At 37.9% G+C, this 18,084-nt stretch overlaps 1 protein-coding gene across 16 annotated transcripts in view; it reads right to left on the bottom strand.

Annotated features, from left to right (window-relative positions):
- Window positions 1-18,084, bottom strand: part of C10H12orf42 (chromosome 10 C12orf42 homolog) — a 193,300-nt gene that overhangs the window by 61,633 nt on the left and 113,583 nt on the right. For all 16 annotated transcript variants that reach the window (XM_011769058.3, XM_011769056.3, XM_011769055.3 and 13 more), the window contains one exon: window positions 9,545-9,656. In XM_011769058.3, coding sequence (XP_011767360.2) covers window positions 9,545-9,656 — 112 coding nt within the window. The remainder of the gene's footprint in view (window positions 1-9,544; window positions 9,657-18,084) is intronic.

Raw genomic sequence — 18,084 nt, 5'->3', positions numbered from 1 at the left:
CTACCTTTCTAGGTCACATGGCTTCTCAGCTTCCTCCCTTTTATGCCTCCTCCCTTCTCTTGATCATCTCATCCACTCTTAAGAATTGCTTATCACCTCCTGATGACTCCATAACTTTTTACTCCAGCTCAGACCTTAATTCTAAGTCACCAACAAATAAAAACCTCTTTAAACATGCCCACTAGAATGTCTGTATCTATTCAGGTATATTAGGCAAAATGGTCTCCTTTGCAAACTTCTGCTCAGCTGGTAAGAAATTAGATGTAGCTTTATAATGTTCCATTTTCTGTTCTCTTCATGCCACATGGGGTGGTTATTTTTAATGCAAAAATAGCAATCTAATCCCTGCTTGTTATTTTAAGTAAATCCGTATTTGTTGCTTTTAACCAAAGAGTTAAGTATGTTATAAGAGGAATGCTCCATCTGTCTGCTGCAGACAGGGTCCCAGTTGCTCAGCCATTTGGGACTCTGAAAACTCCTTTGATCACTGCCATCACACTGGGCCTGGCATCTGACATCATGATAATAACCAGGAGAGAAAAATGAAGGGCTGATGCCCCACTGATGAGGGAATAACATGGAGTCAGTCTTCACCAAAAACTCCAAGTTTCTTTTGTGAATCAGTTTTAACCCCTTTCATTGGCCAGCTCAGCCAGGTGCTATATTTGCTCTAGCATTCATTTACAAATAAGGCCAAATAACAACGTTATCCATGGAACAAATTTAGGCAGCAGTAAGTCTGAGGTTGGTTACCACCACCGAAACTCTGGGTGGTGTTATCAGTTAGCATTTGCTGCATAATAAACCATTCTAAAGCATAACTTTTTAAATTATTATTTTACATGATTCTATGGGTTGACTGGGATGTTCTGCTCTGAGTCTGCTCATCTTGAGCTGGATATTTTAGGATGACCACCCTTGTACATCTAAAAATTGGTAGACTGGTTGGTATCGTAGGGGCTTCAACTAAGTCCCTCATTCTGGAGGGTCCGTATTGTCTTCCTAGTTCCACCCATCAGTGCCTTCTCAATCCCAGCATGCCTAATGGCTTCCTGTCTCCAAATCTAAGTCAAATATCAAGGAATTTAGGGCTATCAGAGCAAATCATGTAATTATAAACTATGTTATTTCTCAAAGTTATACCCATAATCTCAACTCTCAAGATCCTAGTATATCAAATCTTGAAGTCACATATTTTTCAGATTGTGATAGTGGCAATTATTTTATCTCTTCCTCCATTGTGTTTTTAAAGGAATAAAGAAGTCGGCATTTGCTTGTATTGAGTTACCACAGTAGGCTGGAAATAAGCCTAAATTAGTCTTTCCATAAAACTATCAAAAGCAGGATAGGTCAAAATCAACTTCTAATATGTGCCATCAAAGCCGTGAAATATGAAATCCATATGATTTTAGTGGGCTCTTTGGGGGAATCACTAATGTTCATCAAAGGGCACAAGCTAAATAAGTTAAAGTATATCCATAAAATATATTACTCTGAAGTTGTAAGAAAAATGAATGAGGCTCTGGATTCCATTACAAGTTTATACTCTTGCACCATTTGAGTTTCCAACTGCAAATCTTTAACAGGTATCTGGGGGAAAAAATGGTGGCTAGGAGGTAGGACAAGATTGCAGCTCTCACTGGGACAGACAGAGCAGCATGTGGAGACTCATATCATGAACTTTTGCTCCAGAGCTACTGCAGAAATATACCAGGAAAGCCAAAAGAATCCACAGACCCTATGAAGAAAGTGGTTTCCTCCTGCAGGACCCAGGAGACAGCCCCAATACTGTGAGTGCCCAAGTTGTGAAAGTGGGAAAGGGGTATTATCCGTCCCTGAACACACACCCTCACTGGGGAACCTGAAGGTCTAGATCATGGGAAAAAGATTTGACCTTACCTGGAGCTCAGTCAATTTAGAGAGCCGAGTGAAATACAGTGGTAGGGGAAGCAGTAGGAAAAGCCCTGTGGGTTCTCCAGGTCCCTGGGAAGCAATTTCTTTCTCCCTGTGTGTGCCTCACAGGGGTCCTTGGGTAGGGCTGCCAGAGGTACTGGGAAAAGACCACAGGGAGAAGGAAACCTCTAGCTGAACTTTGTAGCAATTCCAACCCAACGTGAAATCTCCTGGCTGGAACTCAGGGGAGGGTGGGAATCCAGTAGACTCAACAGGCAGGGAGGTGCAAAAGCCCTAAGTGCTTTCTCAGTTGAGAGGCTGCTAGTCCAGGGAAAGTTCTCAGCCCTGCTCGCCTACTGCCTAGAAACAAACTTGGTACCTACGGTAGGAGTGAGATTAGCCTTTTGTGTTGCATGGGAGCTGGGTGAGGCCTGTGACTGCCAGCTTTCTCCCACTTCCCTGACTACCTGCATGACACAGCAGAGGCAGCCATAATCTTCCTGGTAATATAACTCCATTGACCTGGGAATCACACCCCCATCCCCCACAACAACTGCAGAAAGACTCACCCAAGGAGAGTCTGAGTTCAGACACACCTAACCCTTCCCCCACCTGATTGTCCTTCCTTACCCACCCTGGTAGTTGAAGACAAAAGGCATTTTCTCCTGGGAGTTCTAGAGCCCCATCCACTGCCTGATCCTCCCTATACTACCACAGCTGATGCCCTCTTGAAAGTGCTACCTCCTGGCAGGAAGCCAACCAGCACAAAAACAGTGCATTAAACAACCAAAGTTAAGGACTCTCACAGAGTCCATTTCCCCCCCTGCCACCTCCGCTGGAGCAGGTGCTGGTATCCACAGCTAAGAGAGCTGCAAAAGGGTCACATCACAGGACTCTGCAGACAACCCTCAGTACCAGCCTGGAGCCTGGTAGCCCTGCTGTGTGGCTAGATCCAGAAGAGAAATAACAATCACTACAGCTCAGCTCTCTGGAAGTCACATTCCCAGGAAAAGGGGGAGAGTACTAGATAAAGGGAACACTCCATGGAACAAAATAATCTGAACAGCAGCCTCGAACCCCAGATATTCCCTCTGACATAGCCTACCCAAATGAGAAGGAAACAGAAAAACAATTCTGGTAATACGACAAAACAAGGTTCTTTACCACCCCCCCAAAAAAATCACACTAGCTCACCAGCAATGGACTCAAACCAAAAAAACAAATCCCTGATTTACCTGAAAAATAATTCAGACGGCCAATTAAGGAGCACCAGAGAAAGGTGAAGTCCAATGTAAAGAAATCAAAAAAAATGACACAAGAAATGAAGGGAGAAATCTTCAGTGAAATAGATAGCATAAGAAAAAAAAGATTCACAACTTCAGGAAATAAAGGACACACTTAGAGAAATGCAAAATCTTCTGGAAAGTCTCAGCAATAGAATCAAAAAAGCAGAAGCGAGAACTTCAGAGCTCAAAGACAAGGTTTTCAAATTAACCCAATCCAACAAAAACAAAGAAAAAAGAATTTTAAAAAATAAACAACACCTCCAAGAAGTTTGTTATTATGTTAAATGACCAAACCTAAGAATAATTGGTGTTCCTGAGGAAGAACAGAAATCTAAAAGTTTGGAAAACATATCTGGGGGAATAACTGAGGGAACCTTCCCTGGCCTTGCTAGAGACCTAGACATCAAATACAAGAAACTCAAAGAACACCTGGGAAATTCATTGCAGAAAGATCATCATCTAGGCACATTGTCATTAGGTTACCTAAAGTCAAGACGAAGGAAAGAATCTTAAGAGCTGTGAGGCAAAAGCACCAGGTACCCTATGAAGGAAAACCTATTAGATTAACAGCAGATTTATTAGCAGAAACCCAACAAGCCAGAAGGGATTGGGGCCCTATCTTCAGCCTCCCTAAACAAAACAATTATCAGCCAAGAATTTTGGATCCAGTGAAACTAAGTTCCATAAATAAAGGAAAGATACACTCTTTTTCAGACAAACAAATGCTGAGGTAATTTGCCACTAACAAGCCAGCACTACAAGAACTGCTAAAAGGAGCTCTAAATCTTGAAAGAAATCCTGGAAACATCAAAACAGGACCTCTTTAAAGCATACATCTCATAGGAACTATAAACAAAAATACAATTTAAAAAGACCAAGGTATACAGGCAATGAATAGCACGATGAATGGATTAGTATCTCACATCTCAATACTGACATCGAAAGTAAATCGCATAAATGCTCCGCTTAAAAGGTACAGAATTGCAGATTGGATAAGAATTCACCAATCAAGTATCTGTTGCCTTCAAGGAACTCCCCTGACACATAGGACTCATGTAAACTTAAGGTAAAGGGGTGGAAAAAGATATTCCATACAAATGGACACTAAAAGCAAACAGGAATAGTTATTGTTATATCAGACAAAATAAACTGTAAAGCAACAACACTTAAAAAAGACAAAGAGGGACTTTATGTAATAATAAAAGACCTTGTCTAACAGGAAAATATCACAGTCCTAAATATATATGCACCTGACACTGGAGCTCCCAAATTTATAAAACAGTTACTACTAGATCTAAGAAATCAGATAGAAAGCAACAAAATCATAGTACAGGACTTCAATACTCCTCTGACAGCACTAAACAGGCCATCATGACACAAAGTCAACAAAGAAACAATGGATTTAAACTATACCCTAGAATGAATGGACTTAACAGATATTTACAGAACATTCTACCCAAAAACTGCAGAATATGCATTCCACTCATCAGTGCATGGAACTCTCTCCAAGATAGACCATGTGATAGGCCACAAAACAAGCCTCAATACGTTTAAGAAAGCTGACATTATATCAAGTACTCTCTCAGACCACAGTGGAATAAAACTGGAAATTAACTTCAAAAAGAACCTTCAAAGCCATGCAAATACATGGAAATTAAATAATCTCCTCCTGAACGATCATTGGGTCAACAATGAAATCAATGGAAATTTTAAAATTCTTTGAACTAAACAATAATAGTAACACAACCTATAAAAATCTCTGGATACAGCAAATGTGATGCTAGCAGGAAAGTTCATACTCTTACATACCTATATCAAAAAGTCTGAAAGAGCACAAATAGACAATCTAAGGTCACACCTCAAGGAACTAGAGAAAAAAGACCAAACCAAACCCAAACCCAAACCCGGCAGAAAAAAAGGAAATAAAAATCAGAACAGAACCAAATGAAATTGAAACAAAAAAGAAATACAAAAATAAATGAATAAAAATCTGGTTCTTTGAAAAGATAAATAAAATTAATAGACCATTAGCAAGATTAACCAAGAAGAGAGAAGATCCAAATAAGCTCAACTGGAAAAAAAAAAAAAATGAGAGACATTACAATCAACACCACAGAAATATAAAACATCATTCAAGGCTAGCATGAACACCTTTACCTACATAAACTGGAAAACCTAAAGGAGATGGATAAATTCCTGGAAATACACAACCCTCCTAACTTAAATCAGGAAGAATTAGAAACCCTGAACAGAACAGTAACAAGCAGTGAGAATGAAATTATATTTTAAAAATCACCAGCCAAAAAATGTCCAGAACCAGGCAGATTCACAGCTGAATCCTAGCAGACATTCAAAGAGTTGGTACCAATCCTATTGACACTATTCCACAAGATACAGAAAGAGGGAATCCTCCCTAAATGATTCTAGGAAGCCAGTAGCACCCTAATATGAAAACAAGGGAAGGGCATAACAAAAAAACAATACAGACCAATATCCCTGATGAACACAGATGCAAAAATCCTTAACAAAATGTTAGCTAACCAGATCCAACAGCATACCAAAAAGATAATCCACCATGATCAAATGGGTTGCATACCAGGGATGCAGGAATGGTTTAAGATATGCAAGTCAATAAATACGATACACCACATAAACAGAATTAAAAACAAAAATCACGTGATAAACACAATAGATGCAGAAAAAGCATTTGACAAAATCCAATATCCTTTATGATTAAAACCCTCAGCAAAATTGGCATACAAGCAACATACCTCAATGCAATAAAAGCCACCTATGACAAACCCACAGCCAACATACTACAGAACGAGAAAAAGTTAAAAGTATTCCCTCTGAGAACTGGAACAAGACAAGGATGCCCACTCGCAACACTTCTATTCAACATAGTACTGGAAGTCCTAGCCAGAGCAATCAGACAAGAGAAATAAATCAAGCGCATCCAAATCAGTAAAAAGGAAGTCAAACCTGTTGCTGTTTGCTGATGATATGATTGTATACTTACAAAACCCTAAAGACTCCTTTAGAAAGCTCCTAGAACTGATAAACGAATTCAACAAAGTTTCAGGATACAAAATTAATGTACACAAATTAGTAGCTCTGCTAAACACCAACAGTGATCACGCTAAGAATCAAATAAAAAACTCAACCCCTTTTACAGTAGCTGCAAAAACAAAATAAAATAAAATAAAATATTTAGGAATACCTAACCAAGGAGGCAAAAGACCTCTACAAGGAAAACTACAAAATACTGCTGAAAGAAATTGCAGTTCACACAAACAAATGGAAACACATCCCATGTTCATGGATGGGTAGAATCAATGCTGTGAAAATGACCATACTGCCAAAAGCAATCTACAAATTCAATGCAATTCCCATCAAAATACCACCATCATTCTTCACAGAACTAGAAAAATCATACAAAACCAAAAAAGAGCCTGCATAGATAAAGCAAGACTAAGCAAAAAGAACCAATCTGGAAGCATTACATTATCCAATTTCAAACTATATCATAAAGCCATAATCACCAAAACAGCATGGTACTAGTATAAAAATAAATACATAAACCAATGGAACAGAATAGAAAACCCAGAGATAAACCTAAATACTTACAGCCAACTGATCTTTGACAAAGCAAACAAAAACATAAAGTGAGGAAAGGACATCCTATTCAACAAAAGGTGCTGGGATCACTGGCAAGCCACATGTAGAAGAATGAAACTGGATCCTCATTTCTCACATTATACAAAATTCTACTCAAGATGGATCAAGGAGTTAAATCTAAGACCCAAAACTATAAAAATTCTAGAAGATCATTGGAAAAACCCTTCCAGATATTGGCTTAGGCAAGGATTTCATGACCAAGAACCCAAAAGCAAATGCAATAAAAACAAAGATAAATAGGTGGGACTTAATTAAACTAAAAAGCTTTTGCGTGGCAAAAGGAAAAGTCAGCAGAGTAAACAGACAACCCACAAAGTGGGAGAAAATCTTCACAATCTATACATCTGACAAAGGACTAATATCCAGAATCTAAAACAAACTCAAACAAATTAGCAAGAGAAAAACAATCCCATCAAGAAGTGGGCTAGGGACATGAATAAACAATTCTCAAAAGATATATAAATGGCCAACAAACATGAAAAAAAGCTCAACATCACTAATAATCAGGGAAATTCAAATCAAAACCACAATGTGATACCACCTCACTCCTACAAGAATAGCCATAATCAAAAAATAATAGATGTTGGTATGGATGCGGTGAAAAGAGAACACTTCTACAATGCTGGTGGGAATGTAAACTAGTACAACCACTATGGAAAACAGTGTGGAGATTCTTTAAAAAACTAAAAGTAGAACTACTACTTGATTCAGCAATCCCATTACTGGGTATCTACCCATAGACAAAGAAGTCATTATATGAAAAAGATACTTGGACATCCTTGTTTATATAAGCACAATTCACAGTTGCAAAAATGTGGAACCAACCCAAATATCCATCTATCAATGAGTGAATAAACTGATATATATATGATGGAATACTACTCAGCCACAAAAAGGAATGAATTAATAGCATTCACAGCAACCTGGATGGGATTGGAGACTATTATTCTAAGTGAAGTAACTCAGGAATGGATAACCAAATATCGTATGTTCTCACTCGTAAGTGGGAGCTAAGCTATGAGGATGCTAAGGCATAAGAATGATACAAGGGACTTTGAGGATTCCGGGGAAATTGTAGGAAGTGAGTGAGGGATAAAAGGTTACAAATTGGGTTCAGTGTATAATGCTGTGGTGATGGGTGCACCAAAATCTCACAAATCACTACTAAAGAACTTACTCATGTAAGCAAACACCACCTGTTCCCCAAAAACCTATGAAAATAAAAAATTAAAAGAAAAAAAATAAAAGAAAGAAAGAAAAAAAAAGAAAAGAAAAATGAATGAGAAAGCACTCAATGAACTGATGCGGGAAGAACTCCAAGATATAGTGATAAGTGAAGACTGAGGTGCAGAATACTGCTACTCACCTGTACACTTTCATTTGTCATAAACACACTTATTTGCGTAGAGAAAACAATGAAGGATTCTCAAGAAAACAGTGTAAGTGTTTTCCCATGGGAGAAAGGGGAATGAGGCAGATTGGAGCAGAAGTAGGAAGAAGACTGTCTTCCATATACCTCTTTATATTTTTGGGTTTTGAGCGATGTAAATCTATTATTCCCCCCGCAAAAATATTTTCAGTTCTTTTTAAGTAGAATTTGAGTGTGTACCACAATGTGATTCTCAAAAAACTCATTAAAATTACATTACTCCAAGAGTTTGAAACCATTATAAAATCAACAAAACCTTTCAATGGCCCTGATATGAATACATATGCAATGAATTTTGTTAGCATATAAATATAAGAGAATGAATAAATACATTCTAAAACAATGCATTGTTCAAATGAAAATGTAGCAGTTACCTGCTTTATCAGTTGTCCTAAAAACATTTTCTCTTAGGTAGTAAATTGGACAGGTACATTTAAATATATCATTTCAGATCAGTGAAATGGTCCTAAAAATGGAGTTTATGGACAGTCGCAGGGTGTCAAAATCATCTATGGTGACAGTGCTATGGGGAATATAACTAATACAATTATATATCATTTTTGGCTTGACACAAAATTATGTTCTTTTGCTTGCCCTATATCAACTTATTTAGGGAAATCATCCTTTTACTATTCTCTCTCCTTATCTGCCTCTCTCTCTCTCTCTCTCTCTCTCTCTCACACACACACACACACACACACACACACACACACACACATTTTGTGTAATTTAAGTGCAGCTGTCAATCAAGTGGCCCACCTCCCCTGCCTCAGAAGTAGCAAATGTTGACTGGTGTATTCCATTCTCCCAGCTACCTGGATTCCAGGGATGAACGTAAGACCAAAGTTTGGCCAATCAGAGCCATTGGATAAGCAGTAGAGACTGTTATAGATGAATGAAACAAGAGGGTTTCTGTACTTTTGAAATTACAAGCTCTAAGAATCAGATATGCCTATAGCTGCCAGGGCATGTTACATGCCAGGGGCATTTTGAAAATGAACCCAACTTAGTGAAGACAACAGGGAAATTAATAAAATGAAATTAATCATAATATTATTGGTGAACACTGGATCCAGCCATGCCCTAAGCCAGTCCACCTTTGGATTTATTAACTTCATGAGCCAACGAATTCCCTCTTTTGTTGCCATTTTGAAACACAGTGCAACTGTTCCTCAATAAAATCTTTATGATTATTACCTGTACATATTCCAGTTTCTTTGGAAACTCTGGTCTTTCTTGGGATTATGTCTTAATTTACCTGGAAAATTTAGACAGTGTAGACTACGAAATTTAGGAGATTCAGAGAAATTCTTCATGTGATTAATGAATCTGGAGCAGGTCACTGAAGTTCTTTCGTAACAAGGGATGTTCTGTAAGATAGAGGAGAAAAATACACAAAATAAAATTAGGTTAATGGCTCCAAAATAATTCATGCCACCTAGCACTCTTACTTCCCTAAAGTGAGTGATATTTTTTAAATATTTTTGTTTCTTTATTCTTTAAATGAAACAATCCTGAAAACAATCACAGTTAACTCTAGTTACCTTTACATGCACATTCCTCTTATGTACTCATTAAAGAGGCTAATTAACTTAATTATTTGTTCACTGAAAAAAATCTTATTCAGTTACACTATATGCTAGATATTATTCTAGGTAGTGGGGATACAAGAGGCAAGGTCTCTGCCCTTATGAAATTGACATATTAGGGGAGAGTGACAAAAAATAAACAAATATATCTCCAATAGATTGGATGGTGATTTTTCTGTTGCTAAGATGAAAAACATAAAATAAGAGATACCTTCTCAGACAAGGTGACATGAAAACAAAGATTCACTGGCACAGATGGAGTAGCCATGTGAGGTCTTGGATGAGAGTCATTCCGAGCACTGGGAACAGCCAGTGTATGAAAGAATGGAGAGGCAGGGGATAGGGAAAGGGGTCAGAAGGTAGGGGAAAGGAGGCTCTTAAATCAAGCTTTGTCACCTTGAAATAGCAAAAACAGAAAATAAAGAGGAGAAAGAACTACAAATATCTTGGTTAAATAATATGAAATAAGGTCATAAGTAAGGATCCAATTTGATTTAAATCAAAAACTATTCATTCTAAAACCTAAAACTATAAAAACCCAGAAAGATAACCTAGAGAATACCATTCTGAACATAGAACTTCGCAAAGATTTCATGAGAAAGACACCAAAAGCAATTGCAACAAAAACAAAAATTGACAAATGGGCTCTAATTAAACTAAATAGCTTCTACACAGGAAAAGAAACTATCAACAGAGTAAACAGACAACCTACAGAATAGGAGAAAATATTCGCAAACTATGCTTCCAACAAAGGTCTAATACCCAGAATCTATGAGGAACTGAAACAAATTTACAAGCAAAAAACAAACAACTCCATTAAAAAGTGGACAAAGGACCTGAACAGAAACTTTTCAAAATAAGACATACATGTGGCCGACAAGCACATGAAAAAATGCTCAACATCACTAATCGTTAGAGAAATGCAAATCAAAACTACAATGAAATACCATCTCACACCAGTTAGAACAGCTATTACTAAAAAGTCAAAGAATAACAGATGCGAGATTGCAGAGAAAAGGGAACACTTATATACTGCTGGTGGGAGTGTAATTTAGTTCAGTCATTGTGGAAAGCAGTATGGCAATTTCTCAAAGAACTTAAAACGAATTATCATTTGATTCAGCAATCATATTATTGGATATATATACTCAAAAGAATATAAATCATTCTAACATAAAGACACATGCACATGTGTCTTCATTGCAGCACTATTCACAATAGCAAAGACATGGAATCAACCCAAATGCCTATCAATGCTGGACTGGATAAAGAAAATGTGATACATATACACCATGGAATACTGTGCAGCCATAAAAAAGAATGAGATCATGTTTTTTGCACCAATATGGATGAAGCTGGAGGCCATTATCTGAAGCAAACTAACATAGGAACAGAAGCCCAAATACCATATCTTCTCACTTATAAGTGGAAACTAAACAACAAAAAACATGGATACTAGAAGGGAAATAAGAGGCGCTAGGGCCTACTTGAGGGTGGAGTGGGGGAGGAGGGAAAGAATCAGAAAAAATACCTGACGGGATACTATGCTTATTACCTGGTAAGGAAGTTATCTGTACACCAAACCCCTGTGGGTGTACACAGTTCACCATATAATAAACCTGCACATGTACTCCTGAACTAAAATAAAAGTTAAAAAATAATAATATAGATAAATAAAAACTCGTCATTAAACATGTAATCAGAACCAACTTCCCATTGGTTTGATGTGTAATTTTTATTGTTTGGATATGATTAGATATTATCGATTCAGGTGATTTGGATATTGTATAAATTTGGATATTGGATATTAACGTATGGCTAGTACTGTTTGGATATTGTGAATATTATGTGTTCAGGATAGCATTAATTTACTGAGTCTGTACAAGGTCAACTCATCCCTGCATGAGCAATAGTATCTTACTGAAAGGGTAAGGTTTTCATCTTGTCACTTCACACGGCCTATCAGTCACCCAACTCTACCCACTCCCTGAGGAAAAGGTTTGTGTCTCAAGCCAGAAACCGTAAGCTAAGTGAGAGGGTCCTAGGAAGGCACTGGAGTGGGAACTCTCTCTTTTCCATAACTGTGGATCAAGGAGGCAGAGATGGAAGCTTAAGAAGATACACACCTCTTAAATGGCAGGAGGCAGCTGGGACTTGAGAGACCCAGTCCAGTTGTACCAGTCATGGAGCATGGGAGATTAACTAAGGAAGGGTCAGAAACCTATACTTTATAAGACTTTTTTGCTGCTAGCATTTTCTTTCTTTATATTTGCTTGATATTGAGTAGAGTCTTCTTTAAAAATCATCACAAATGAGCTAAAATAAGTGAAAGGGAGAGAATTTCTACCATTTTAAAGAGAGAAGAGTACCACAGGAACAGCAGTGATTCCAAGAGAGGGCTTGAGAGAAAGTGAAATGAGAGAAAAACTGTTTTCCTGACTTGGTTAGAGCCACCGTCCATCTGGACAGTATGTGGGCATGGGCAATCTTGGAGGTGATAACTCAGAGCATGGGCTGTAGAATCATGTAGGTCCACATCCAAGCCGCATCTCCACACCCCGCTCTCTATACAAGCCAGGGCAACTTACCTTCTCTATTCCTGTTTCCACCTTTACAAAATGGGGCGAATGCTATCCCACAACAACTATTACCCCCATTTTACACATAAAAAACTAAGTAACTTATCAAAGCTATACAAGTACTAAGTATTGAAAGCAAGTCTCAAATCCACTCTTTCCTACTCTAACGCCCATGTTTTTAACCCCATTCCATAATGCTTCCCCATTTTAGAATAAGCACAATATAAGTATTCAGAAAGAACCTAGAAGATCACCGTGGCTTCCTCACAGTCAGCAACCTAAGTGTCCAAAACAGAAAGCATCCAAAACAGAAAGTGTCCAGCGTAAGTGTCCAAAACAGAAACTAGAAGATCACCCTGGGATCCACTTCCTCCCTTATCCCTCAGATCTATGCACAACCATTTCCTGTCAACCTCACCCTCTCAATGTCCTCCAGTCCCATTCCCATATCTGCAGTCCTCTGCCACCTATTAGCATCTCCATCCACATCCCTGCTTGCAGTTCACCTCCATTGAATTTTCTTTCTCGCATTATCTTTCTAAAACCCAAGTTTAAATATGGCACTGGCCTTCTTAATAGTGTTCATTGATTTCCCACCATTTAAACAGTGGTTCTCAAACTGTACCATGCATAAAAATCACCTGGTGAAGATGTTAAAATGCAAATTTTGATTCACATATGTCTAAGGGGATAAGCCCAGGCATGTGCACTCTTAGCAGTCATCCTGGGTGACAGATACAAGTGATCAACTTCTCGTTTCTCCAAGTGTGGCTCAGGACCCAGCATCACCAACATCACCTAGGAGCTTGTTAGATATGAAGATTCTCTGGCCTCACCCTAAAACCTACTGGATCAGAATCTGAATTTTAACAAATCCCCAGCCCATCACACTCTGACCTAAAGAACAAAATGCAAAACTCTATGGTATAGGAGGTTGGTCATGACCCACCATCTATTTATCTCTTGCCCCCAACCCCATCTCACAGGACTCTCCCCTCTGTGATCCAAGTGTGACAAAGTAGGAAAACTGAGGCACCAAAAAGCTAAGGCAGTGAGTCTCAGTTTCTTCATCTTGGTCAGCCCAATGCCTAGCACATAACAGTCCCTGTTATGTGCATCCTGCTGCTTCATTGATATGTTTTGAATTTGACTGAATGGAATTAATGTATGTTTTAAAACAAATGTTGAAATGCAGTATTATATTCAAATTGCACCTTTCATCAGGGTATGATTTACTGAAATGAAAAGGAATGAATGCAGACAAAGACACTCCATATCATGGACCTGATGCATTTTACTCCTTAAAACACCTTACATTTCTTCGTTGAGCAGGGGAGACAGGTACTGATTCCTCTCTGTGAAGACACTGTGGCTTTTAGTTGATTCACTGCCTGAAGTCAAACCCATGCTCTATATATGAAAGCACAACCCCACCTTCTTTTTTAAGATGAGCAAACTTTCACCACAAAGATACAAGAACAGTAAATATTGATCTTCTGGACGGATGGCGCACCTCACGCCACAGGCCACTCAAGCATCTGCTCATTACCACCAGACCTCCCCTTTGTTGGGAAATAATGCCAAGTGGCCTCATGTGCTATCGGCTGTAGATTGCAAATATTTAAAAGAAATAAATTTCTCTGAATGAAAAGCACCTTTCTTTGTTATCTAGCCCCCTCTCCTCCCAAGTCATGTTGATTTTGGGGTTGTGCACACTCCCAGCACCTGTACTTTTCAATTGTTTGCCTGCCAAGAACAGTGTGGTTTTCTTGCTTGGTTTTAGAAGCCATTCTAAGTACAGTAGCCAATGAAGGCATATTTTCTTTCTCTCTTGGCAATATGTAAAGGAAGTTTCAACTTTAGGACACCTAGCAGCAACTGTAATTAGAGGACAAGGAAAGAAATTGGAGTTTCTCCATCTCAGTATTTGTCCCACATGATCATGAAAAATGTACCACCCCTGCAGACCAAAACCAGAAGTGTAGGTTTCTTCAACAGTCTTATTATTTGGCAGAAAGTTTTCTAAATTGGTTTTGCTGAAATCCAGAATCATTCTTTAGTGGAAAAGTAAGATCTGGACAATAAGACAAGAATGGAATTTCAGCAAGTGGAAAATCAATTTGTGATTGAGAATAGCCACTAGGTATACAAATCCAAGTGTCTGAATATATAAATGTTGGATCAAACTATTATTTCCTCTACATGGAGCATTATCAATTTGATGTGGTATCATCATGCCCTGTGTGTTTTTAATCATGGTTCTTAATATATTACCACTGAGGCATATGCAATGCAGTGTTAACGAGAAATAACCTACTGCCAAGTATTATGATCTGATCAATGCTGATGGGTCTGGAGACAAATGATCTGTGTGTAAACTTTTAGTCACTCTCTTACACTAAGCTGAATTCTAATTCAAAGGGAACACTGCAACCTCTATTACTGCCACCACTTTTGTTACTTTTCATTTTGTTACATATTTTATTCTACTTTCATGAACGAGTATTTGGGGATTTACTCTTCCCCAGTTCTTGATCCATATAGTCTGGACAAAGCAAATGCCCAGATCTGAGCACATCACATTCCACTGGCTGCATGAATTGGAATTCAGAACCAGCGAGGTTTAATGGGATATTTTGAGATTTCCAGATTGAGGTTTGATTGTGAGAGATGGTAGCGTCTGTGGCTGCTGCAGCTATTTCAACAGCATAAGGCAAGTGTCTCTTGGCTTTGAATTACTTCTCTGGTAAGCTAGCTTGAGCTGGATAAGCTATACTTTCTTGGCCATTCTGCCTGGTGTCAAGAGATCTGTATTTGTGAGATGAGGGTTCAAAATGTAGTCTATGTTTACGGAAGTTTATTTCACTCTAGGTCAGGGGTGTCCAATCTTGGGCCACACATAAAATACACCAACACAAACAATAGGCGATGAGAAAACACACACACACACACACACACACACACACACATACACAAAATCTCATAATGTTTTAAGAAAATTTATGAATTTGTGTGGAGCCGTATTCAAAGCTGTCTGGGGCTGCATGTGGTCCACGCTATGTCCTGGGCCACGTGTGGCTTGCTCCTGGTTGCTCTTGTTCAACCTAGAGCAAGCAGGTTAGACACTCTTGCTCTAGATAAAACTGACCAGTTCTGATGAAGATGATTCTGATAAGGACAATGCTCACTTTGTCTTAGTTGGCATCAATCTCCAAACACACATTTAAGCCAAAATATTCTAGGTAATTTATGTATTCCAAAAATGAAAGAGATGATATTTGCTACAACATACAACCCTTATAACTAAAATGAAGTATTTTGTTGTTGCCAATGTAAGTAGTAAGCCATGGAGTAATAAGCTGAAGTGACTCTCTCTCTATTTGCCCTGGATTAGCAAGATCTCCATGGAATTGCTTTAAATTATATATAAATCATAGAGCCACTTTCAGTTTCTTGTAAGACTTGAAAATTATAGGAAATGTCAGAAGAAACATAAAAATGACCTTTTATAAATTTAAATTTAAATTCAGAGTTATCCAAAACTGATTTGAAGGAAAATTTAAATCTTTTTAGAAAAATTATTCTGTAAGAATCATCAGCTCTAGATGTACTAATTTACATTTCAGAATAATTTATCAGAAATGCATCCCAGTGTTGTTGGAGTCTGTAAAATACTCAGCAGTTTTAGGGTCAGCTGTATCAGGAAAAATATTCTTCTCAAAGTAAAAATCATCAAAAATGATTTGCAATCTTAAAGATGAAATTGCTGAAAGTATAACATATAATGACCTAGTAAAGGAATGTGTAGAAAGCAAGCCCCGAAACACAGCTTATGATCAATTATCACATAGCAACATATTATTATTTATTGCATCATAAAAAATTATAACACCAAAATGTTAATTTGTTCATGTTGTAGGTTCAGATTGTCATTCATGTATTGCTATTACCCCTATTACATTTTATAATTAATAACATAGTTATAAAGAAAAATGTTTTATATTTTAGTATTATTAACCACCCTTTCTCCTGCTTTCATTTCACACTGGGCTCCACAAATTGTGTAGCTTGCCCTGACTGTATCTATACAATTTTTCAGGCTAAGCCTTACATTCTCATAGTCAAATGGACAAGGTCAAAGGCTGTCAGAAAGATGACAGAATTCTATATTTCTCATTCATGACATTTGGAGGTGGCCCTTCTCCTATCCTGCAAGATCACTTCGTACCAAAGCTTAAAATATGAGACCGATATCTTACCACTTTGAAAGAAAATAATATCTACCATCTACTGAGTGTATTCAGTTGGCCATATATTGCCTCAAGTTAGACAGAAGATTGTTTATACAAGTGCACATGTATTTTTGAAAATTCCATCTTACACACATATGTTTAGTGCAGCACTATTTACAATAGCAAAGACTTGGAACCAACCAAAATACCCATCAATGATAGACTGGATAAAGAAAATGTGGCAGATATAGACCATGGAATAATATGCAGCCATTAAAAATAACGAGTTCATGTCCTTTGCAGGGACATGGATGAAGCTGGAAGCCATTGTTCTCAGCAAACTAACACAGGAACAGAAAACCAAACACCACATGTTCTCACTCATAAGAGTGGGAGTTGAACAATGAAAACACATGAACACAGGGAGGGGAACATCACACACCAGGACCTGTCGGGGGGTTGGAAGCAAGGGGAGAGAAAGCATTAGGACAAATACCTAATGCACACGGGGCTTAAAACCTAGATGATGGGTTGACAGGTGCAGCAAACCGACATGGCACATGTATACCTATGTAACAAACCTGCACATTCTGTATATGCATCCCAGAACTTAAAATAATACTTAAAAGGAGAAAATTTCTCTGTCTTTTAGCATCAAAAGCTGATGTAGTCTGATACCATTATGTTCCTTTGTTTGTGATCTATCTGGGAGATATTTGTTTTATTTGTATTCTTTGTTCTTACATCTCTGAAAACTTTTATGATCTCTTTGTGACTATTGAAATAATGTTATAACAAAGTGTCTTAGTGTGGGTTTTCTTTCATTATACTGGGCACTCGAGTAAGCCGTAACAATCTGGAAATTCCTCTCTTGCAATTCTATAAATATTTTTTCTTTTTTAGAAATAATTTTCTCCCCTGTGTTCTCATTCTCTCTCGCTCTCGCTCTCTCCCCTCTTTCACTCTGTCTTCCATTTTTAAAGCTTTTCCTTTCTACTTTCTAAGGGCTTCCTTTAACTTATCTTTTCACTCTTATGCTGCTCTTTTTAAAAATCTTGGTTTTCACACATATAATTCCTGTCTATTTCTTCTTGTTGTTGTCACTTTTTAAAATATGGCATCCTATTCTTGTTTAATGGATGTTCTCTCTTCCCTTATTCCTGAGTGTTTTGATCTTAGGGTCTGGGTTTGCCTTAGTAGTGTTAGATTTGTGTTCATATTGTTTGGTTCCCTGGGTTGTTTCAGTGTCGTCTGAGCTTCTCTCTTCTGCTTGTTTTCATTTATCTCATGTTAAAAGCCTTCCTCAAGGATCCTTGAGAGCCTTGACTGCCATTCATATATAACAGAAAGGCACTAAAAAGCTGACTGCAGCTCTGGATTCACTCAGGTAGCGCTTAT

This window comes from Macaca nemestrina, chromosome 10 (assembly GCF_043159975.1).
Source record: "Macaca nemestrina isolate mMacNem1 chromosome 10, mMacNem.hap1, whole genome shotgun sequence".
NCBI lineage: Eukaryota > Metazoa > Chordata > Mammalia > Primates > Cercopithecidae > Macaca > Macaca nemestrina.
This window is presented reverse-complemented; position numbering and strand designations above follow the sequence as displayed.